At 44.9% G+C, this 26,011-nt stretch overlaps 1 protein-coding gene across 1 annotated transcript in view; it reads right to left on the reverse strand.

The window, feature by feature from the left end:
* Positions 1 to 26,011, reverse strand: part of TRABD2A (TraB domain containing 2A) — a 100,479-nt gene that overhangs the window by 57,138 nt on the left and 17,330 nt on the right. Inside the window, exon 2 of the mRNA XM_014310112.2 lies at positions 17,708 to 18,289. Within this exon, the coding sequence (XP_014165587.1) occupies positions 17,708 to 18,289 (582 nt within the window). The remainder of the gene's footprint in view (positions 1 to 17,707; positions 18,290 to 26,011) is intronic.

Consider the following 26,011-nt stretch of genomic DNA (forward strand, 5'->3'; position numbering starts at 1 on the left):
GAATGTGCTTCCAGGCAGCATTATGGATTTAAGGTCCCACTTCATTCCTTGCTAAGCAGCTAAACAGAGTCCAGAAGAGATGGTACCTGCTCCTTAGGGACCTTTCTCTGCAGGCACTGCAGCACTGCATGCAGACCTACAAGTCTTTTAGTTCCGGTCACACACACACACACACAGACTCACACAGAGCTGGTGCCTGAGGGCATTTCAAACAAGGTAGCAAGGGCCTCCAGTACCTCAGGACCCCCTCTTATCAACTTTCATTTAAATGTTTCTAAAAGCTCACCTCATTTGCAGAGGATGTGCAGCAAAGAGCACGCAGCTTTGACCTGCAGCTGCCACCCCATTCTTGCCTGCTGAAGTCACAGTACTTCTGCTTTAGAAAACCTTACTGTCCTATGACTCCTTGTAAGAAAAAAGTCTGGTTTCACATTAGCATAAAGATAGTCCCTGGCCAGACAGATCAAAAAAGTACATTGATACCCTGCACAAATCAACAGCTACCTAGAAACAGTTTCTGTTTCAGAGAGCTATCTAGTGGCAACTTGAAGTGTAAATAATTGCAACTCCACTAGGTCCTAAGGAAATTTGTTTAACTGACTAATTGCCTTCACTAGAGATCAATTATACTGAGTCTGATAGCGCGTTTCCTCAACAACATCTAGGCCACTAGACACACAGCATTTGTTATATTATCCTACTGCCTCAAATACCCAAGCAAATTTAAGGAATAATTTGTCTCTTTCTCTGGACACAGCCTGTCAGATCAAGTTCAGTTTTTTGGTTTTTTTTTAACTTTCCTGTTATAAAAGCATGGTCTTCAGGTCCCAGAATAATCGTGTAGCTCTTTCCTGGCAACTACCCAGCTCTTCAATGCCCTCTGAAGCACAGGCACCAGGTCTAGGCAGCATTCCTGCACTAGGATCCTCAGAACATCTCTCCCCTACTTCTATCACTCACACGAGGGCTGCAAGTTCCCTCGCAGCTGAACTACTGAGCTTGGGGGTAGTCAACTGATATCTTCCAAGACTGCTGCACCACCAGGATATTACAGACAAGGCCTCCAGTCTTGCTAGCTTGACATCTGTGCCATGCTGTAGAGGTACAGCCTCACACAGAGCAGCTGACCTGTTGTGTACATCCCCTCCAATCGCAGCATTCCCGCACTTGCGGCAACGCTTACGCAGCATTTGTATCACTGGCAGAGCCACTGGTAACACAGGACCAGGAACAGACACCTTCAGTACTTCTTTACATTATTTTTTTAGCTTCCCTACTCCCTGACGGAGGATGACTCCCCATCTACAGCTGTTTCATAAGAATGCATGAATATTCTGGGCTATTTACAATAAGCCACTTCAATTTTGTCTGGTGTGTACTCTTATATCAGAGTATCACCAGGAACAAGGTCAAAAGCTTCCAAAGATACGTGTAATTACTTCACCAATTATTACAAAAAATCATACTCATATGAAGAAGCTGTCTGACAAAGCTAGTTTCCCATTCAGGGAAAATTGGCTAGTACCATACTGTCTTCTCTCAATTCTCCACCACCTGCAGAGCTTATCAGACTTTCTGTGCTCTGACCAAACTGAACTTTGGGTAGTCTGGCAGGCTAGTCCCTCATTGTCCCAGAATAATGCTCTTACAGTAGGTTTTTTTTTCCACTCCCCTGAATTTTTTCAAGTGCAATTAATGATTCAAAGAGCTCCTTGGCTTAGTCTCTAAAAATTATGGACTGTAAGTTAACCATTGTTTTGAACATTTAAAAACAATGACATTTAACATTTTTGCCAATTACTGGAAGCAATTTGTCAGCAGAGCAGAAAACATTCTCTTATGACCAAGCTACGAATACAGTCTTCTCTTTTCCAAACATCACAAAATAAATAGTGATTATTTCTGCCACTGCTTTTTTGTATGTTTTTTCACTCCTGGTTAGTATGGAGCCTAGAGCACTGCTAGCATTTCAGGAATCCCTGATACATTTAAAGAATTTATTGTTCAAATCTGGTGCCCAAAATCTCTTCCCTGGTACCCTTCAGTTTCCCCATCAATTGTCTGTCTTTGCTTGCAGATTACTTGTTTGTGTGGCTTGCTCTATTTTCTCTATTCATTGTATTTTGAGCTTTTTTAATGCTTTAATCTCCTTTGTTAACCAAACCAGCTTTCTTTAAAACCAAAACTTTTGTCTTTGCAAATGCAGAACTGTGGTTTATTGGGGACCTAATTAGGATTCTTGAACAACTCCCAATTATCATGCCTATTTTTATGCTTAAATTCTTCCTTCTACTTTATTTGGCCTATAATTCTTTACTGTTTCAAAAATCTGACCCCCCTTAGAGCACCAATCATACATATTATTGGTTGGGACTATATATTCTCTTTCCACATAAAAATAAAGTTCAGTCATTATTATTTGTACCTAAGGAAGGATCCTTTTCAGTTCAGTGATTAATTCATTTTTCATTAACCTGTACAAGGTCTGAAATTGCATTACTCCAAGACAGCACCAATACTTCCTAGACATGTTATTCACATATGTGTTTTAGGTAAATAGCTTTCTCGGAGTGCTGAAGTACCTAAATGGGAGTATAATTTTTCTCTTGTTCTTCTCTGATGGACTTTCAAGGACATGCTCACCCAGGAACTGTGAAATACTGGAAACAAGTACTTCCACCCCCTGCATTACTGCTGATCAACTGAAACCTTGAGCTTTCCATGTCTTCTTCTTCTGACTTACCAACAGCTTCAAAGCAAATAAAAATATATTTAGTGTTACCTTCTCTTCCTTCTCCATTTCATCCCTCCTAGAAAACATGTCTGTAGCTACTTTGTTTTTGAGCATTACAAAAATGTAGTTTATCTCATGGGACTCCAGCTGTGACAATAGCTCATTTATCTTTACAAACAGGCCTTATAAATTCACACAGAGGTGAAACTTGTGATCAAATTACCCTAGCATAACAAGTTACTGTACACTGGCCGAGCAGCAGAGACTGTACAGGAGCTCAGACTTAGGCTGCACACTGTGATTTATTTCATCAGAAGCTTCCAACCGCTCCTGACATGCCTGCATTTTACAGAGTCAAGCCATATATACAGGCTGCAGTGAAACTGGAAATGTAGTGGCCAGCACAAGAGTTAAAGGCACATTACCTATCTATATTAGTCATTCTGGTCTCAAGGAGAGTAAGGATATACCTCATCTCGGGATATCTGCAAGTTCTTGAGTACAGATATTTCAGCCTTAAAATCTTCCGGAGACCATTTTGCCAAATATATCAACAGTGACAGAAGTTTAGTTCCTCTCTCAAAGAGCTACTGAGGAGTTTGGTGTGTTTGCACTTTGCAGGATACCCTGAAACTCCAGGGGCAGGAATTCTCTCAGGCATACATGGAAGTTAGAAGAGTTCTTACAAGATTATAGGCATTGGCTATCATAGGTGGCCCTACAGTTAGCTCATTTGGTTAGAGCATGGTGCTAATTGTGGTTCAACCCTGCATGGACCGTTCACTTAAAAGCTGGGCTTGATAATGCTTCCAACTCTGAATATTCTGTAATCTGGAAATTGTGGTTCTTTGATCAGGTGATCAAACTGCTGCACATTCCCAGCAGAATGGGCTGTTTTGACCAGGATAAGGTAGGAGCTTGAAAATTGAGCTCAGACCAGCAGCAAATCTGTCTGCCTAGCAGAAGCCAAGGGCATGTCTTCACTGCTGAGACAGCTCTAGTCTTGGCTAGCAATCACAGAGTTGCCATAGCCTTGAGTGAGATGTCTAGGGGAAGACCTGGGAGAGTTAGCTTTGTGTTGATCCTGTGCAACCATGGAAAGCTAAGCTGCTTTAGTTTTCCTTACCAGTGGATTCTGACATAACTTACCCACCTTTCAGAAGACAGAGAGGTAAAAATCTGGGAAGAAACCAGTGGATTTTGAACATTTCAGTGATTTAGCCAGCTCCCCTCTGCAAAGCAAGTCCAAACAATACCTGCTTTTTACGTTCTCTAGGTGTATGCAGGAGCCAGAACTCAAAGATTTGCAGTCGGAGAGGCAGGAAGATGTTTAGGACAATGTCTAGATGAAAGTTTCTCAGTGGTCAGAATCTTTAAGAAGTTAATCCAGCATTCCAAAACAAAGGTAAAACTTCTACCTGAGAGAACAGAAAATTTGACCTACACTCCTGAATCAGGCAAACTGCAGTGTCATTACTAGAGTCCTCAACAACACTTTGTGCTGGGATACCTCCAACAGCACACCAGAGCAGGGTGTAGAGCATCTGGCATTATTTATACAGTATGTTCCCATGAGAAACACAAACACTTCCCCTGAGCTTGGAAGAAGCTCTTCAAAATGCCAAAAGATGATGGAAGAGCAAAGCCAAGGAACTGCATGATCCCATCCTGTGCTGACTTCTCTCAAGCAGAAGTGAAAAAAAGGCTTGTGCAGGCTCCCCACTTAGTCAAGTGAAGCACACCATGAAACTCATGTCCTCGGTGGCAGCAGGATGGCTCATCCTGTGTGACGTCCCAATGAGCCGGCTGAAAGGCAGAGGGGCTAACACTACATGGGGCACTCTGAAGACAGCAACAAGGCATGATATTCTCCCCACAAACCATGTCTCAGTGGCGTGTCTCCCTACAGCTATTAGAAGAGGCCACTGTGACCATACCTGTCCACCAGACATACCCAGCAAAGGCAGCCAGAATCTCAGCTTTTATCTTGGAGAGAATAGGACAATGCTTGCTCTCTGCATCAAGTAGCACCAGGAAGAACTGATTTCTTTGGATTGAATTCCGCCAGATTTGATGCACAGTTGCAAACCCAGTTAATTTGAGGTTTGACAGCCTGATGGTCCTAAAATACGCATAAATATTTTTCACATGTGGTGCTATCTGGGGAATATGGAGGGAGTGGGATACACGGATCATCCATATGGAAATGAAGGGTTTGAGTGTGTAAGATGCAAATCAGTCTCTACCACTATGTGTTGCTAATGAACACACTCAAAAAGCAAAACAGGTCACACAAAAACACATAAAATCTGCCGTTAAAAACTTAAAATTTTATTTGCTATAACAGTCTTGTAATGCATTTACCAGACCTGACTTTGTGGAAGTCAAGTGAGTGTATCTATTTTTGTCAAAGATTAATCTGAGTTCCAGCTGAAGCTAGCAATCCTGCTAATCTTGTTAGGAATGAAGGGATTGAGAAATGCACAAGGCCACTTACCCAAATCTTCCCTCAAACAGTAATAGAACAGGATTGACATCACAGTTAATTGCAGACTAAACACTGTTACACATTTGGTCTTAATTGACAGGACTGTTCTCAAGATCCATGGATAAACCTTCCTAAACCTCTCCCTGCCTTCAGAATTCAGAGTCAACTGCTCCCCACATACTCAACTGTTCACATGTGACCTCTGAATGCTCAAGAGAGATAAGTTTTGTGAAAATGGAGAACATGTGAGTATCTGAATGCTCCAGCAGGGACACTGCCAAACTTACCGCAGCTGACCTATTCCACATCAGCTTCCAAGCCCATCTCAGTTACATATTGGGAACAAACTGTCCAAATCTGTGCAGGGGAGCAGAAGCCCACAACTTCCAGAACAACTCCTCCACTCACACACCTGCCCTCAATTCAAGCTTTCAGGAGCTGAGAGATGTCTTGAGCCAGATATGGCACTTCAGACATGTATGAGTTTCCCTGGTGTGACTATCCTTCATCCATCTGTCTAATCCCTTTGAAACTGCTCACACACCTCAGTATCTGAGCAGCTTTGATCCAGGCATGCTGTAAATGGATGATGTCTGATGTGCATATAGCTGCTAAGTTTGCTGGATTATAAGAATTTTATTGAGGAATCCAATATTTTCTGTATCATCAACAAAAAATGAAGAATTGTTCCTACTCTTTCCTTTTTGGCTCAGAAAAAGAAACAGTTATCTTAAATCTTATCTTATTTTCAGCCTCATCCTACTTGCGATCAATCTTTCAAATTATCTAATAAAAGCCTTCATGAAGATTATTGCAAATAATTATAGGATATAAACACTTTAAGTCAATAAGTATAATGGAAACCATACCCTTTCCAAAAACCTTGATAGTGTTTTGCAAGTTTTCTGCAGTAACACAACAGAATCAATGAATAGTTTTCTCAAGAGAGAGTATGGCAGTAGGAATTTAGAGAAATACAAAACACTTCAAATACTGAAGACATGGGGAACAGAAGCAGTACTTAGAAGACCTAAAAATACAAATGAGAAATAATATGTAAATTAGCTTGCATGTTCATCTTGACCAGGAAGCAGACAGGGACTGGACCAACAACAACAGTAACACTTTTTCTTCCCTGGGAAGCAGTGTGAGTAAAAAGGACTTTGACAGCCCCAAGCATGAGTGCTCAGAAAACTGCTGTGCCTGAAAGAACCACAGCCAAACACAGATGGATAAACAAGGAAAGATGGGGACAGTAACAATACCACTGCACCAAGCACACGAATGACTGTCATAAGACAGATGCTGCTAGCCTAGGAAGAGCTGAGTCAACAGTTAACAAATAGAAATTATGCCCTTCTGGGGCAGGCTCAACAAATAGAACATTAAAGGACAAACTGGTTACAGCCGAAATGCTCACACAAGTACAGCAGAGGCTCTTCAGTGGAATACAAACCCTCACAAAATCAAACAGATGAAAACTAAAGCTGGGCTTTATTTTTCATCTGAATTTGTTGATGAAAATTAAAAATCAGTCTTCAGAACCACTGCCATGAGTCATGTCAGCTGGGATGCAGAAGTTGACACGGATCCCCATGGATCTAGCAATCCTGGGCCTCCGCATGACTAAACAAACCCAGCTACCTCAGCAACTCCTCATAAGGCAAGTTTCCTAGACCCTTCACAAGCCTTGTTGCCCTGCACTGGTCACACTCCAGCACCTCAATATCCTTAATACAAAATACCAACCTTTGTATTTGGTATTAAGGACATTGAGGTGCTGGAGTGTGTCCAGTGGTACCAAAAGTACCATCTCACCAGTACTGGACAGGAGGGCTAGCACTGGATAAGAGTGCAGTCCAGCTCTTAGGTGTGAAAAGAAGCTGTCTTCACAACTTCCACAGGCATGCACCTTTAAGGTGTCCAGATCAGTTGCAACCCTTTTGTCCAAGGGAAAAGCTGGCAGCCAGTCCCATGCTTTGGGTTCTCTAATGGCAATTAGCGAGCTCTTGGGATCAGGCATCTGACAGAGCCACACCATCAGACCACCATGATCCACCATTGTAATTCTATCAGAACTTGAGAACATGCAGAACAAAGCTTCACATGGGCACTCAACTCCTGAACAGCTGACTAAGCCAAGGCCATATCTCTGCCCTGCTCCACACTCCTCAGTTTTGCCTGAGCTGTTCCAAAAAGCATTCTGCTCTGTGTGCTAGCTTGAGGGGCCATGATGCCTGGCAGCCCTCAGCCTGCTGACAAGGCTATGCTCCTCTGCAGCAACAGTGCCCTCACCCAAAGCTGGAGGATCTCCAGTGACACACAGCGCACCTGCCAACCAGCCCACCAGTTTAGCACTACTTGTCAGAAGTTAGCAGGATAACCCAGTCACAAGAGGCCTCAGAGCAGCCCACACATTTCATTGCCCCACCCTTGCTCACTGAGTGAAAAGGAAAGTGCACTGGCATGCTCACACTGTAAAACTGCCAGCCAGACACTCACAAGGAACCTCCTTGGGAGCAGCAAGGACAGAAGAAGGCATGTCTGCTTCCTGACATCTTCTGCTTCTGCTGTGTAATATGCTGAGCTAGGGCATTTTTAATGGGAAAATCCAGCTAGCTGATAGGCATATGGAGTGCAAGTGCAAGGAGCAAAGTTCACAGTTTGGGATTTCTAAGCCCTACCACAGAGTCCAGGCTGTTTGAAACAAACTCCCCATCCTTTTGAATGCAGAGGCCACATATCACCACTGTATACCACTTTCGCTGGGGGAAGAGACCTAAAATCCCCAGACAGTTAAAAATATCTTAATTCAACTCTAATTATTTCAATAGATGGGCAAAGCCTTAGTTATTTTGGTTCCCACCAGCCAGCCCATTCCCCATTCCTGATGTCTAGACATGGAGTCTGCAGATTTGTTTACACACAAACTGAAAACAGAAACAAATCTAGGTCACAGACTCCAGCAGCTAAAGATGCACACAGGATCAATTTGGCTGTTCCAGCTCCAGTTCATGTGCACAAAACCCCAATGTTCCCATCACATGAGGAAAGAAGGTCGATCCTCACAAATAAATCTTGAAGTTACACCTGTGGGGCAGCAGATGCAACCAGGTTACTGCAAGCAGTGTCCCATCCAACATGTTTAGCAATAAAATGCTCTGCTCCTCTGTCTGCTCCTTCATCAAGCAACTGCTCTTTGCCTTGCTCTGTTCCAAATCCGGACCTAAACCACAGAAACTAATCTACTCTTTGCAGGTTTGTACTGTGTGCCCTTCCCTGCTTTTTTCTTTTTTGAGATTCTCCATTAGTGTTCTTGTCAAAGATGAGCCTGAACCAGGGTTTTGTGAATGGAAACACTGCCAAATATGGCCTCATCATTCCAGAAATTAAAGACAACTATTATAACTGGCCAGTGAAGTACAGCAAGAATCCCCTTTACTTGAAATGAGAAGACTAGCACAAATCTCACCAATTTAATATTGTACATTTTGTGCCTGATTTCAAGGCATCACTTCTAACTCCCCGAGAACGAGAAAAAATCCAAACCAACCAACAAATCATGTAACACTTGTTAACGAAGCAATGATGTCTTTGCTTCCTACTTTCCCCATAAATACAGGTTTTTCCTACATAACAACTTTATACAAGGGCTTATTAAGGGTGGCCCTTTTACCCAAGTGGGTACACAGATTAAACAGCAAAAATGATGTTGCTGTTATGTCAGAAGAGCTGTACTTGATTAGCAGAAGTCTACAGTTCTCACAGTCATGTTAGTAATCCAGAACCTGGAAGTGCTGGCAAAAGCAAGAAGCAGCACTTTGTTGCTCGCAAAGGCTGTTTTTTGAGTAGAAACACAAACAAATAATGCAAAGGTAGAAAATTTTGCTTCCTTTTCTATCTGCAATGAGTTGTATGAGAGACTGGCTGGAAGACGGAAATGACAGGACCTTCAAGCCCTCAGTGTGAGAGTTGGAGCCTGCGGAGCTCCCATGGCCTGGCCGGGCCAGCGAGCCAGCCGTAGCCAGGATCAAACCTAGGCCATGGGAAGCAACATCCTAAGTTCAGGGACATTGTTTCAAGTCAGGGAGAGTTTGTTAAAATTTGTTCAAAGAGGATCATGGGAATTACTTTGTTAATATGAGTTACGTGACAGTTATGATTGGTTACAATGTTGCTAGAATGTTCTATGTTGACGTATATAAGTTGGGCTCACCCCTTGCTCCTGGTCTTAGCCTTTGGCTGTGTTCCAGAGTGCTCCTGTTACTGTGGCAGAAGAATAAAGGACTCAGATTTTTCCACCTAAGACCTGTCACACGCTTTTCTTCCGCACTGACCTGTCACAACCATTGTCTGTGCTTGCGGGCGCGGATGGAGCGACGCGACAAGTGGTGCCGGAACAGGGACCTCTCCAGTTTTACAGAAGATCCGGCTGTTTGGGAAATCAGCAATCAGGCAGCAGTGGTTAGCTGATTCGGTCGGCAAGGGCCCCGGGAATTTTGGAGTGCTGCAAGAAGCAGGCACTTGGAGCAGCTGGAAGAAAAAGCATCCAGATCCAGCTAGTCATCTGCAGCGAGAGTGCAAGTGAGCCTGTGGGGAATTACCATGGGACAAGGAATGTTCATGGAAGAGGGAGGCATATATGGATGTTTTAAGGCACTTTTAATTAAGCATGGCAAACAATTGCTGAAGAGGGAACTTAAGAGGATAATGAAGTGGATCTTCTGTAGTTTTCCTGGTGCTATGACTTCAATGATCATTACTGTTGATTTTTGGGATTCTGTGAGCGTTAAACTTTATAATCTAGCTACTAGGAGAGACTCTGAAGCATCCCATATGCTGCCGGCTTTTCACATTATTTTGGAAACCTTAAAATTAGAAGTTAAGTTTAATGGCTCTGGTACTTCTGTTATCCCAATCCAACCCAAGGCAGCACAGTCCTCTCTGCTCCCCAGCCTTCAGCCCCTGTGGGTAAGATACAAGATAGAACCTGCCAAGAGGTGCGGATGAGATGCCGTCCTTGTCTCCTCCTCCTCCAGCCCAAGACGGTGGCGGCCAAAACATCTTGGACCCTCCCCTTCCTGCTGCTCCACCCCTTCCTCCCTCCTCCTCTTCTTCCACCTGCCATTTTCCTTCATCGTCCCAAGCTGCCCCAGGGCCCCTCCCATTACTCTGCCCTTTCCATGGGCCACACCCTCTCTGTGGAATCAGAAACCAGAACTGGAACCTTGGCTCCAGAAGCCGCCATCTTGTCTCGTGGCCTACCATCCTCCTCCATGACGGCTAAACATCACTGCCATAGCCTTTCTAAGAATAAAGCTACTTTTATTTCAAGTTATTCTTCCTCGAAAGAAGACCTTGAGCCTCCTGGATCTGAGGAACTTCCACCACATCCCTCAGGTTCTTTTCCCACCATTGGGAAAAGATCCAAAAAGCTGTGATTAAAGAAAGGGATCTAGAAGTGGCAGCAAAGTTTATTGTGGTGCTGGGACAGTATGGAACAGGGGGAGCAAACCTGCATGGGAGCCACTGATTTATGGGGAAGTAAAGTTCCTTTCCTTATAAAGGAACTACATAAAGCAGCTAAGGACTATGGGAGGGAATCACCATTTTTTAATAATTTATTTCATGCAACCCTCACAGCTTATGTTTAACCCCTTATGATTTGAAGTATTTAATGACAATGCTGGTATCACCAACACAGTATACTTTATGGGAGTGAGGACTGAAAAGGCTATTAAATCAATTGTTGGTGGACTACCTGGGTACTCAAGCTTTGGCAGCATGGACTATAGATCATCTTGCCAGTGAAGGAGCGCACAAACAACCTGAGGATCAGGCAGCACACCTCCTGAGGCAAGCCTTAGATGACATTAAAAACACAGCAAGAAAGGCACTTATGCAAGTGCCCAATGGTAATATGCCTACACTAGACTTTATAGAAATAAAGCAAGGGCCTAATGAGCCCTGCATTGATCACCAAAAGCAAGCCCTAGAGAGACAAGTTACACACAAAAGGGCAAGAGATGAATTAGTAAAGAAATTGGCTGCATCTAATGCAAATTCAGAATGTAAAAAGGTATCACGTGCCCTTCCCCCAGAGCCTGAACAATGCAAATGGTCAAGGGTTGTAATAGCCTTGGGGCATCAGAGCACTCTGCAGCCCTACATGTGCAAGCTGTAGGCCAAGGGCTTGCTGAAGCTTTAATGGCAATGCAAGCCATTCCAAAAGGGCTGCAATAGCAAGGTCCTGGCCCATGTAATGGGTATGGCAAGCAAGGGCACATTAAAAGAGACGGTTATAAATCTAAAGCTCTTAATATATGCTCCAGATGTAAGAGAAGTGGCCATCACCCTAGCCAATGCTGCTCAAAATGTGTTGTCAACAGCAAGCCACTGCCAGGAAACCTAAAGCAGAGCACGGGGCAGCCCTGTGTGATGACAAAAATGCCCCAGCCACCTATGCCCACAACCACTGGAGGGCCAGCACCCCAGAGCTTCAATAGCTTATATCAGAGCTACCAGCAACCTTGGAACCTCAGGAGCTAGAGCTCCTTGGTTCAGTTAGAATGGACTATTGTGTAAAGTTTAATTATTCAAGCTGGAGTTTAACAAAAGATCAGTCAGCTCTGTGAGATGTTTCCCCTTACCACTCTGTCTATAACAATGAAAACATTTGGTGCAATAATGCATCACCCATACCTTCATGGTCCAGTAACAGATCCCTGCAGTTGCCACCAGGAATGTTTTTCATTTGTGGGGATAGGGCCAGGCCTGCCCTTCCATTGCACATTAAAGGTGGACCATGTAGCCTGGGTGGATTTACTCTACATCACACTAATTCACAATAGAGAAACGCAAGAAAAAAGATTCATCCATCACTCGAATCAGAATGTAAAGATGAGGTTATTTATTGGAACAAAAAAAAAGAGTTGCAGCATCCATATTGGCATCTTGGATTAATGCAGAAAAAGCACTAAAACAATTGGATAGTTTGGGATATTGGCTGAGTAAGCAAACCAATGCTATGTCCCTTGCACTAAGTGGTCTGTTAACAGATGTCAGTAGTGTTAGGCATGCCACTCTACATAACAGGGCTGCTTTCTACTATAAAAGGTGACTTTCTGCTGCTGGCATAAGGGCATGGATGCCAAGACTTTGAAGGACTATGCTGCATGAATCTGTCTGACCATAGCAAGCTGATACATTAGAACATCCAACTATGAAAGGAAGGAGTCAAGAAACTACAAGTGGAAAATGTTACAAACTGGTTAAACAGACTGTTTAAAGGTTGTGGCTTATCAAGTTGGTTGTTATCTCTGGTTAAGACATGATTGTTAGTTCTTGTAATAGTTGTTGTGTTGATGTTATTACCACGTTTAGTGAGTTGTTTACAGAAGATTTTGCAAAAATCTTTGTAAGGAATTTTTATTAAATTCCCAACAGAAACGGGGAGATGTGGGAGTTGGACTGGCAGGGACTGACAGTGAATTTGCTTAGGCTGACTATGCAGAAGGTATCAACCTAAAACCATGAGATGCAAAGTGCTGAAGAGAGAGAATGTCTAGACACAGTATGGAGAGTTGTGCGGGTGCCATCAAGATGGATGCTGTTGTTGAGCTAAAGAGCTGCCAGTTTAGGCATGACATAATATTATAGGTTGATTAAATATACAGTTGAATAAGCTAAGCTAAAGTGCATTATTTAAGTAGCTTTTTAAGGGGTTTTGTGGGGTTGTTGTGTTAAAAAAGACTACGTCATAGTTTCACCTAAGGTAACATTGTTAGTGATTGGTAAGCTGTGTTTCTATATAAGGTAGTAAAATTGTTGATTAGTTGGATAGGACACAGAAGAACTATAGTCAAGGGTATATATTAGCATGCCTTCTGCATTATCTTGTCTTCTGAGGTTGACCTTCCTAAATGCAATTATGTCTGATGCTCTAATAAATGAGCTTCTAATCAACCCTCAGTTCCCACCTCTTTCATTGCTGACGATAGTTGGCGTTCCCACAGACAGGCAACGTAAAGGGTTAATTGTCGTACCACAGCCAGAACAGGGGAAACAGGAGCCAGGATTTCATGAGCAGTCAGCCCTTAGTGGCTGCCAGCTTCCTACTGCATCCCAAGCAGCTCTGAAGACTGCATCTGAATATGCAGCAATGTAATCATGGTGCTCAGGTGCTCAGGTAGGAAGAATGGTGTGACAAGGTAAAATCATAGGAAAGTCATGTGGGGGAACAATTCTCAAATCAAGAACAGGTACAAGAAGCTTCTACCAAGTGTTCCAGTATTGAAAAAGCCAAACTGGCCAGGGTCGTGGCTAGGAAGTAGTGACGGCTGGACAGTGTTTACACTCTCAACCATGGGTCCACACACAGAGTAGACCTAAGTCTAACCTTCTTGTATTCAAGCAGAGACCAGTTTGTGAGGAATACAACCTGGACACCACCTTAGTGTACCAAAGCAAGTGCCTGGCACAGTACAAGGGCCAACACTTGCTCATCCTCTGAGCCAGTACTAAGCTGATGCTCATGACACTACTGAAGTGAACAGCAAAGCTGTTTTGGGCTGGAGCACTAATCCCTGCAATATAGCAAACATGTAAGCACGCATAACTGTAAGGGAAGAGTTGGGAGGGACCGACTCCATGCTGGAAGTCAACAGTGGCAGATCATACATAGCTACAAAGCCCAGGCACAGCTAGGAATGAGACCTATGCAGGGTATTGCAACAAGAGAGGCACTACCCAGCAAAGAGGGTGGAGTGGGAGAACAAATCTGTAAGACAAACTAGGATGGGAACAGCATGAAAGAGGAAAAATAAACACCATGGCCCTGGCACGGAGACAAACTAATCTTTCCCTGCTCCTGAAGTTGCACAGAATTTGGAACAAGAGAGAGATATTGAGAAGGCAGTAAAGTATTTCAGAGATTGTGTACACATCATTGGGTACTGAACAAAAATGATACTTTTATGATTTGGCAATATGGGCAGGCAGCCTGAGCTGAGCATGAACAGAGAGATTTGGCAGGTAAAATAAGAGAATCATAAACCAAGAGTCTTTGGAACAAAAGCCCAAAGAAAAAGAGCCCCTTGACAGGCACTCTTGGCTGTTGTATGTGGGTTTTGGGTTTGGTTTTTTTCATTTTTACTGTTTTCTCTTCACAAGAAGAAGAGAGTTGCTAATTTGGGTTTGTCTGTACTTTGCAGTTACTGAGCATTGTGCCTATGGAGACAACAATAAACTGTTCCAGACCTTCACCTGCAATAACATACACCATCAAGGCCTTGCTCAATAGAATGGATCAAGACAGGGACCTAGCCAGTAACAATGTATGGTTTGCAAGTGGCTTGGGAGTCTGCCTTACCACCAGAAGAATAATTTTGGATGTGAAAGAAAGAGCAAACACTATGCAGAAACAAACTGAAAACACTGAACTTGCTTCTCTGCTAAGTAAATAATTTCTCTGTGATTCCGCTGTAAGAAAAAAAAGCATCTCCCTAGATGACATCCAGAGGGACCTGGACAAACTTGACAAGTGGGTCCATGAGAATATCATGCAGTTTAATAGGATTAAGTGCCAGGTGCTGCACCTGGGCCAGGACAACCCCCAGAATCAGCACAGGATGGGGATGAGCAGATGGAGAGCAGCCCTGTGAGAAGGACTGGGGGTGCTGGTGGGTGAGAGGCTGGACATGACCCAGCCATGGGCACTCCCAGCCCAGAGAGCCAGACGTGTCCTGGGCTGCATCCAAAGCAGCGTGGGCAGCAGGGGAGGGAGGGGATTCTGCCCCTCTGCTCTGCTCTGGTGAGAGCCCACCTGGAACCCTGCATCCAGCTCTGGGGTCCCAGCACCATGGATGTGTCGGAGTAGGTCCAGAGCAGGCCACCAAGATGGATTAGAAGAAAGGAGCACCTCTCCTATAGGAAAAGGCTGAGACAATTGGGATTGTTCAGCCTGGAAAAGAGAATGCTTTGTGGTGACCTATAATGCACCTTCCAGTATGGGAAGGAAGCCTACAAGAAAGACTTTTTACAAGGGACAAGGGGGAATGCCTCCAGAGTGAAAGAGAGTGGGTTTAGATTAGATATTAGGAAGAAATTCTTTACTGTGGGAGTGGTAAGGCACTGGCCCAGATTGCCCAGAGAAGCCGTGGATGCCCCAACCCTGGAAGTGTTTAAGACCAAGTTGGATGGGGCTCTGAGCAGCCTGGTCTTAGTGAAGGGTGTCCCTGCCCATGGTGGAGGAAACAGAATCTTTGAGGTCCCTTCCAAGTCAGACCATTCTGTGATTCTATATTTCTTGTACAGTGTTAGACTATTCCTTATGGGTTTTGTTCCACTTTCCCCAACAGAAGTTTCTAAGTCACATCTGTGTGTTTGCACAGAAGTAGCCCAATACTGGGGGTTTCAAAACAGCAGCACACTAAAGAAAACATTTTCCAAAGAGCCTACTTCAAACTCTTTGTTTGGTTTCTATTAAACACATAATTAGCTCTACTGCCTGAATAAACTGACAAGAAAGCTCTGAAACCAAAGACTTACACAATTGCCAACCATGGAAGTTCACAAGTCAGTTTCTGAAACAGCCATGAAATTGGCTTAGAAGCACAAAAATAATCTGCCTCTGGTTTTCCTTTTCCTTGAGCTGCCTGTATTGGAAATCTCATAGTGGGCAGCAGTGGAGGTGTGAATTTGCAGCGTAGTAGCTGCTCCAAACCTGTCCCTCAAGGGACAGTGTGCTCCTTCCCTGGGAAGTGAGCAGGGAGTGAAGGAGCTGCAGCATTCATGAAGAAAATGCACACCTCCACTCACCATGGGGCAACCAAGCGGTCTGATTTTCCCAACTAGAGGCTAGATTCTCCTGCAAATTTTGTCTCTCTGGCCTTCTCAGAAGGCTGGGCAATTCTGGATGTTGCAGCTCTGTGTCCCTTGCCCATGCAGCTTCTTGGATCACTTGGTATTTATCCCATCTGCTAAACAACACAAAACCACCTGCTCTTTGAAGAAAGCTGTGAAGGCCTTAGAGTCAACATTTACACGAGCTTAGCAGGGATATGATTTGCAGACAATATATCTCAGTCTCCCTACAACTTTCTTACCAGGCAGTGGATAAAAACACCCTCGTCTCCACTTCTATCATGATAAACTATAGGGGCAATGCCAGCAAAAGAAAAACATGGGCAATAATGCTTGTAAATCCTCAGCCACGTAAGAGCTAGAAAAGGAGGGACTTCCCAGCCTATTCCCAGGTTAGCTGCAAGGAAACAGCAACAGCATAAGGATTCAAAGCACCGTGTTAAGCAAAAGACTGGAGATGCAAATGAGGTTGCCCAGCTCCAGGCAATGAAAAAGAGAAGAGCAAAAGAGGCCTTCCTGCAGTTAAGGACTGCTCAAGTGATGGAGCCTGGGCTGTTGTGCTATTCTCTGCACTATGGTTTCCACACCAACGCTGTCTGGGGTAGCAGCACTTCAGACATTTGTCCTGGGCAGCTGTCCCTGCCCTTGCTGTGCTGCACTCACCTTCTGATCTTTCCCTTCCAAATCGTGCATCAGTGACTGCACAGGCTTCAGGATGCAGGGGAGAAAGGTCAGGCATCAAACTCCCCAGCCCTATAACTAAAGGTCCTCCCATCTTGTGCTATTAGGGCATATTGCAAAATGCAAGTCTTGATTATTCCTAAGCAAACGCCACTCAACTCCCCAACCTAACACCACCCAGCAGCAAAGAGAGCAACGTTATGCCTGTGGCCCCACTGGGCAGAGACAACAGCAGACACCACTGCTTGGTGTATTTGGTTCAGAGAAGAACACCTCATCCAACATATGGACAACGCAGAAGTCATGAACAGCAGTGCTGAACTCCAACAGGTTTGCAAACACAAAAGCATTTGTGCCAGGGCCTATACTAGTCTGTGCTGTGCTGACCCTCACCTGGTAATAAAGGAAGGCAAAAAAAAACCCCCAACAATCGAAAAATACTTTTCTCATTGCGAATGATGGGCCCCTATTTCTGAGGGCATCAAAATATTCACTGTGATGCTTTCCAACCAGCAATTACTTCTCAGGACTACCCACAGCACCCTTGCTTTCCCCAAGTAATCACTTCTTTCTTTTTAACTTGCTATTACAAAAACAAGTTTGGAGAGTGAGCCCCAGCCTGTCCTGAGCTCCTGCAGGGCAGCCCAGCCAGAGTTAGAGAGCACACATCCAAAGGTCCAGTGTCTCTGAGGGTAGAACATGCCCAAGGAAGAGAGCAGGTTGTCCAAGGAAGAGAGTAGGACAGGCCTAGATGAATTCAGCTCTGGCCTGATCCTGTGCTAGCAAATTCTCCCGAGGATGCAGGCAAAGGCATGGGCTGCAGGGAGCAGACACAAGTCTCTGGGTAGAAAGCACTTACCCCGCACCCCAGCCCATGCTGTTTCTGCTGTGATGTCCAGCTCAGGAGCTAGCCTGGCACCCTGCACACCACTCCACCTCACCTGCGAGAAGTTCAGCCCATTGAGCGGGTGGCACTGCTCTTCCACTTTCTCCACAGCGCCCGTTTGCTTCCTCAGCCGCTCCGCTTCCTGGGCCAGGAACAGATCCAGGACAGGCACGCCTCGTGACTTGATGTCTACCTCTGTCAGGGCGTTCACCATCAGCATCACCCACACCGGCCTCTTCTGCTCCCAGTTGCCAGCAATGGCATTGAAGAGGTAGTCTGCATACAGCCCTTTGCCCCGTTGGTCTGGGGTCATCCAGGACGGCATCATGAGCTTGACATACTCCAGGTGCCGCTTCAGCCGGCGGTAGATGTCTCGGGGCAGCACATCTTGGAGGTTCTTCCCCTGGGGCAGGAGTTGGCAGCTGGTGAGAGCTGAGATGGTGTAGGGGTCAGTGAGATCCAGCTCAAAGTACACGATGTGGCTCTGGTGGAAGGCTTTCTTGGAGTTCTCTGGGATAAAATCCCAGACACGTGTGTATGGGACATGGATGGTGCCAAAGAAATAAGATGGGGGATCTCTCTTGATTGTCCACAGGAAGGAGTTCAGCTCATTTTGCTGGGAGAGAGGGAGACACAGCTGAGTAAGTACACAGGTTTATGCCAGGCCACTGCAGCATAGGGCTTAAGGAAAACATGGTGCCAAGCCAGCAGGTCGCCTGGCTCAGCAGCTGGCCAGCATGGACTTTTCCTAAAGTGACTTTGCTCACATAAAGTCCTCTTTTCAGGTCCTGAGGTAAAAATTCCATTTTCATGAAATACAAACATAAGAATATTGTCCTGGGCTTTCTCCTCCTGAAAGGTAACACTGCATCTTCTCAACAGTAGTATCACCTGATACATCATCTGGGTATCTACCAAAAGCAGCAGCAGAGCACAGCCCTAGCACACCATGATTCAGGCACAACACTTACCCAACTTTTGCTTTTCATCAAGTCAAAAACTGGCACCACTTGCTGAAGCAAAGCAGGACAGCAGGATTTCTATCACTTTCACCTCTCACTTCAGCACAGCAAGGCACCTTTCATCAAAGAAACTGCCGTGACACTTAGTCAGAAGGTGGTGCAGCATCATGGGTGAACTTCCCATTTGACTATGCTGGTTTTGGTTGGGGTGGAGTTCATTTTCTTCACAGTGGCTGGTATGGGGCTGAGTTTTGGATTTGTGCTGAAAACAGTGCTGATATTATAGAGATGTTTTTGCTAGCGCTGAGCAGTGCTTGCACAGAGTCAAGGCCTTTTCCCCCTGTCATATAACTGCAAGCATGCATGCTGAGAGTGCACAAGATACTGGGAGGGGATATAGCCAGGACAGCTGACCCTAACTGACCAAAGCAATATTCCATACCATGTGGCATCACGCTCAGCACAAAAAGCCAGGGAGGTAGGGGAAGAGGAGAGAGGACATTCAGAATGATGGGGTTTGTCTTCTCAAGTCACTGCTCTGTGTGATGGAGCTTGCTTTCCTGGGGATAGCTGAACATCTGCCTGCCCTGGGAAGTGGTGCATGAATGTCTTGTTTTGCTTTGCTTGTGTGGATGACTTTTGCTTAAGCTATTAAGTTGTCATTATCTGAACCCAACAATTCACCCTTCCAGTGCTCTCTTGCAACCTCTCTTGGATGGAATGGGAATTTAATGAGTGTGGTGCTTGGTTGACAGCTGGGATTATAACACAACAGCAATACACCAAGAAAATGAGTAACACAAAACACAGCTGGTAGGCAGACCTGCTAGAACAGGCAGAAATAAAGTTTTGCTCATGGCAGACAGACACCCAGTAAAGACCCCTCATGTCCCAGCACTCTTTCTTGAGTAGAAGAGAAGAGCATGAAATACCTTGGAAAATAAATGAAAAAATTTTCTGCAGGCTAAACTTGGCCTGTGGTTTCAGGGTATCCACTTGTAAACACAGAGGGATTAAAAAAAGCATCTTTTTTAAAATTAGTTTTAAAACCTTTTAAAACCCACAGCCATCAGGAAGTCAGAATCAGATTTAAATTTGTTCTGCTGGAAAATACACCTCACAGCATCACCTGAGACACCTCAATACAGGGTTGTGGTGTTCCCACAGGACAGAAGAGCAGATGGGACAACATGGATCCTGCTTGAATTTGTGACATTTCAATTCGCTTTACACCAGCAGCAGGCACAGCCTTCATCACCCACAGCACCTCACTGGTGCCACAGTACTCACTGGAACAATGGATACAAGTGGTGTCTGTCTGCACAGACAGGAAGACATAGCCTTTGCATGTCTAAGTAAGAGAACAGGCTTCCAGATGCACTCAAACATCTGGTCAGTCTTGAGCCAGCAGATAACTCTAACCTCAGCATTGGGGCTAACTGTGCATGTGTGCTGATCTAAGAAGCCTGCCTGACTGCGAAAAGCAGAACAGGCTGCTTGCAGGAATTTACTGGAAGCACATTTCATATAAACTTCTGACACTAAAGACTCAGGGTCAGAAAGGTTAATCGTAAAGACTGCTCTGCAATGGCTCATCCCAGACAACCTTCTCCATGCAGCTCTGTACATCAAAACCAGGCCACAGATCAGGCAGCACTTCAGCAAATCGCTACCACCAGTCCTCTTCACTTGTGTGGACTATGGAATATAGAATACCCTGAGCTGAAAGGGATACACAGGGATCATTGAAGTCCAACTCCTGGAGCTGCATGGGAAAGCCTGAAGAACTACACCATGTGCCCAAGAACATTGTACAAACCAAACATATTCCAAAGGGCTTTTCAGACTGTCCTGCAGCATATCAAGAGTCTGAAGAACACTTCAGATCCTGGCAACCCCATCCTACAACTCCAAATCCTACAGAACAGTCCTGGAATGCACACCTGAATTACAGAGTACAAAAACTCTCCACAAGACCATAGCAAGAAGGGTTAAGAAACAGGAAGAGTCCCAGGGGGTACCAAAGATACAGCACAACTGCTGAATAAAAATCTAACACAGACCAGGGAAGAATACAGAAGAATGAATATGCAAAGTTAAACAAAAGGGGAAATGAGAGAAGATTCTCCCCCAACACTGTCAGAAAGGGAAAATGAAAGGGCATGCCACTGGTGAGGAATGAACTGGAAGTAGTGGTCAGGCAGCAAGGAGGAAGGACCATAAGTGCTGCTTTCCATCTACTGCAAGTATAAAGACAGAGGAGGCACCTGGGACAAGTATGAGTTTAGGAGGTCAATACTTCTTCTCTTCACACAGGTCTGATCATGTAGATGGGAGTGCACAAAACCAGATACAACTGCAAGGAATTGTACGGAACAAGCAGTCACCAGCCAGCTTTTCAGCTCCTCAATAAATCCAGCAATAAGGCTCAAGCTCAGATGACTGGGACCAGACTTTAACACAATCATTAGCACTGCTCTGGACTACTGCACACAGCCCAGCTAGAAAGGCTTTTGGCATTATACCATTTTTTTTCTTTGCTTATCCCCACAACTTTCATAATCAGATACTGAAAGCAGGGTAATACCGCCTGGTACCAGTGGTACCTCTGAAGAAATAAAACAGGCCATCAGGCACAGAGTACATGAAGTCTTCCTTTAAAGAGCCTGTAGCACAGGCAGAAGGAAAGCAGGCTGAGACATAGCAAAAAATTTCACACAGTTCTTGAGACCCTGACATTACGAAGCAAAGCAGCTGAGTACTCCTCCTGGCACTTGCATGTCAAAACGAGTAGTCATGAACTTGAGAAATCACCCTAAGCACCATTCAGATCTCCACAGAAAGCCTGGAGCCAGCATGAGAGGACAGAAAACCTCTCCCACCACTGATGGGAAGCTCCCCAGACCCTGCAGAATCAGTTTCTGGGCACCAGCAGTTGTTGTCATCACCAAGTGATGGTACAGAGGGAGTTCCCAAAGTTCACTCTCCCTCTAAAAAGTGGCACTGCAGCTGCTCTGGACATGCTAGTGCCTCACACTCCTTTGGCATCTCCTTTTCCTTCCAAAGTGGAGACTGGAATCCCATCAGTGCTCTGCCTCTATGCCAGACGCCTGCAAACAGCCTCCTGTTACTGCTCTGTGTGAGTGGGCACGGGGCAAAGCCCTTGATGTGCCTGAGCAGGCCTGTCTTCCCCTGCTGTACCTTCAGGCACTCCCATCTCCTTGTAGACCTCCTGGAGCTCTTGCATGTCTCAATGCAGCTTCAGAGAGGGAAAAGCAAGGATATAATCTCCCCCAACACCATAAAAGGGCAGCTGTTGAACAGCACTCTAGGTAGCCATGAAATAGCACAGGAGCGGTGCTGAGGCTTGCTCAGCATCACACCATACACCATCACGGCAGCATCTCACCTCCCTGAGAGCATGCAGGAGACAAAAGTGCTATAGCCCAACTTTCATTTGCAGTAAAATCCTTTAACACAGCTGTTGCAACAAAAAAAGTTGCTTTAAAACAAACAAATTACAGTCAAAGTATTGTCCTGGAGGCTTATGGCAGCTGGGCTGTGCAGCTTGAGGAATTTCAGTTCTAGCAGCGTAACACAAACAAGTTCATGAATAGCTCATGATGCATAGATATATATTTCTGTCTCCACTCTACAATTTACAGGTGGAAGTCAATGCATTACTTGTCACAGAAAAAACCCTGAGCAAGGGAAAAGAGTGGCAGTCTCAAAAGAGAACACAGGTCTCCCAACTTGCTGCCACACAAAGGTCCAAGGATTCATCAGATCAAGGTATTTCTGAATGCTCAGCACTATGGCATGGTGCCTTCTCCTCTGCCTTACCTCCCCAAGTGAAAAAGCTGACACTGTCACAGAGAATGCACTGGGTCTTTTGGGATCCACTCCCCACCACAAGACTTGGAAAGCTTCCTTCCCAACCAAGGCTGCACAGGGGACAAACTCCACTGCCCACTGAGGTGCAATGGGGACACACAGGGACAGACAACACTTCCCCAACGTGACAGGACAACAGTGTCAGTCACTGCAAAAATTCTGCAAAGGCATGGTGCACATCAAGGGTACTTCCTTAGGAGCTGAGGTTCCTTATTTTTGATTAAAAAACCCAAGCCTCAGATTTTGTTCATTTTAACTAGCACCAACAGCTTGCTTTTCCAGCACTCTTTAGAGATTCATTATAGGATGCAACCTGTAGTCTTCAAATACACAAATACTATTGCATTGTCAAATATCACACATCACTTCAAGAGAGGTAGCAATGATTCTTCTGGAAGAGAAATGCCAAAGAAAAGCAGAGAAGGTGTGGGGTTTTTTTCCCTCCCACAGAAACTATCTCAAATTGGGCTGAATTACATACTAACAAGAGTAAAATTGGCAAATATCCAGAAAATAATTCAGAAAAACACCATGAGGAACAAAGAATTTATCTAGTGACAGCACTTCAAACATCTAGAGAAGCATGAGAGTATAAAAAACTAAACAGAAAAGTATAGACAGAAGACTGTGGTGATGCAGGCAATGAAGGCTCAGAGGGAAAAGAAAACAGTCTAGAAACTGAAGAATTGGATGAGAACTCCAGACATGGACAACCTATACTTGGTCTGCCTCCTTCTACATGAGCTCTGCTTCCTTCCATCTTCTATCTCATCTATGTAGAGTATGCATTTCAAAGCACAAAGTGTATACCTCACTGTGCAGGTAGGAGCCCTCTGTGGCTTCACTGTCTTTCAGGACCCCTAGGTTTCACCACGTGACCTCACAACCACAGCTTCCAAACCTCAGCCCAGAACTGCACTGTTTCGCAATGCACAATATTCTTGTGCCTTATTTTTCTTTCTAGCTACAGAAGCCAAAGCACATGGCATGAAGTATTTCACCCAGGCAGGCAGCCCTATAACCCTACCTATTATGGCTTTCTCAGTCTCTCTTATCTATCCTGGCATCCTATCTTGTCATCCTGTATACCTAATTGGGGCAAAGATTTTACTCACCACATTACATGCCTATGCAACTATGGTAATGCACACAAAAATGTTAGCTACATTTTTAGTAGTACTCAAATTGAGCTTTTGCCCACCTGCATTACTGACACTCCCAAACTCAGTTTAAGACTGAAAGTAGAACTCACTTGGGGAGTAAACACTGCACTGGCTACAGCTACTAAAAGAACACATCCAAAGTGCCAGGAATGAAAAATAAAGTTTTTAACTAAAAAGCCACAGGTTAAGAACAGACATATGACTTGCTCTGCTGAAGGGCATATATGGGGAAAAGCAGCCATATAAATTAATTGGCCCTCTATCAGGAACAACACATCATAAAATGCTAACCAATTACAACTACAAGCATTCCACAATTAATCCCTGATTTTTCCAATACACTCCAGTATTAAGCAAAAAGAAAGCCGTACCAGACCACATTACTTAGTGTCTGGATACAACCCAAAAAGATTCCAGTATACCTTATTTTAAATTAATTGTTTTCAATGTTTTTCTTTCTTTTTTTTGGGGGGGGGAGGGGGGGGGTTAGGCACATTATTGGTTGTAGTTTTAACTATAACTTTGAGCCATGATGAGAAAGCCTTCTGAAATTCTGTAGGTTCATTCCTTAAAATAGAAGCTTTTCAGGCAACAATGCACATACTTCTCTTATGGCAGAGACTGAGGCAACCTAACAAAAAGAACAAAGTTAGACCTGGCTAAGAGAGGTGAGAAAATGAATCCTATAAAGAACTAAAGTAAATTAAAAACCTATCCGTGGTGATGCAGGAACAATACAGTATATTTTCCCTAAGGAGTTCGTGTAAATATTCATAAGGATAAACTCAACAGTTTTGTAAATAAGGCAGACACTGCCATTCCTAGACAGTGTGGTTATTACCACTGTCCTAATGACCCTCGGAAACGGCCTGCCTATTCCAGAACTACAGGTGGTCTCACATTTTAATGACAGCGTAATCAGCAGATAATTACCTACCATTAACACATTTCACCTCCAGTCTTGCTAGCAACTGGCAGAGGTCCAGTCAATTGTTTCTGAAAAAAACTTCCTGCATGTCCCACCCAATCTGTGAAGTTATCCATTTCCACAAGTATGACTTCTGCTCAGGAGCTGTCCTCTTTGTATTTGCTCTCACTAGCTCCTTGCAGTAGTTTCATACCGGCCTTAGTTTCTTTACTTTTTCTTTTCTTACATCTTTTGCACCTCATGCCCTCAAGGAGAAGGGGGTACCCACTCCAAAGGGTTGACCTGTCTTTATGGCAGTGTCACAGCTGGCCACCTACAAATCCAGCTGACAAACTTGTTCCAAGCAAATTGTAAAGACACCATCCCACAAGGTAGGGCCAGGCTCTGTTTAACTCAAGCTCAGGCAGACACTTCCAGCGAAGCACATGTAGCTTGGTATATGGCTGATTCCACAACACCCTAAATCCTAGGAGAAGATATTCTGGGGAACCAGCATGCTCACAGAGGCAGGAAGGCCCCCAAGAACAAGGGCTACACGTAGGTGCATGAGCAAGCGAGAGAGCAGAGTAAAGTCACAGAGCAGACCTTCTTCAGTTGCAAAACTTTCTCACACCTACCCTGCAGTGAGCCTGGTGTGGCCTTGGCACCTCCCCAGTGCAGCAGGTCTGCACCTATTTCTAAGGGCTTCCAGTTTCCTTAAGAGCTGTGCTGGTGGAGTTAACCCTGCCTGGGAGGGAAGGTGAAGTGGCTGTACACATATCCCAGAAAAACGCCAGGTCCAAGGAGATGCCAACAGACAGCACAGATGGCCTGTTAACACAAAGTAAGTTCAAGATGGCTCTTCCTACAAGATTTTTGGTACTTTTGTATCAGAAGCTTCAATAAGAACAACTTTTTCTGATCTTTCATGGAAATGACATCGTCTGCACCAGCTTCACAGCGGCTGTAACATCAGCCCTAACTTGCAGCAGGGATCCTCTGCTGTGCTAACCACCCACCGGAGCTAAGTCAGTGCATGCTGCTCCTAGCTACTGCAGTCAAGCTGCTAAGTTTAGGAGACGAGCAAAACCTAACGTGTAACCTCGTTTTCAGGCCAAATGGCCATTTGCTGGTCCGAACCTGTTCCAGCACGCTCGGCGTTCTGAAGTGGGTCTAGGCGGTAACCCTGCGCGGGATGGTGTTAGCAAGTCACTCCCGGCCAGTCTGTCTTCTGGCGAGCAGCGCAGCTCATCCTACTCACCGCAGGCAAAAGATCCTGCAGGAGCTCACCCCAGGCTCCTCCTCCCCCATGCACGGTCCCAGCACCCTGCCTCGCAGTCCCGGCAAGCCGCGGAGCCGCTGCCGAGCGCTTGTCGCCTGAGCTGAGCGCACCGCGCCCGCGCTGAGCACACCGCGCCCGCCTGACAGAGGGG

This window comes from Geospiza fortis, unplaced genomic scaffold (genome assembly GCF_000277835.1).
Source record: "Geospiza fortis unplaced genomic scaffold, GeoFor_1.0 scaffold274, whole genome shotgun sequence".
Lineage (NCBI taxonomy): Eukaryota > Metazoa > Chordata > Aves > Passeriformes > Thraupidae > Geospiza > Geospiza fortis.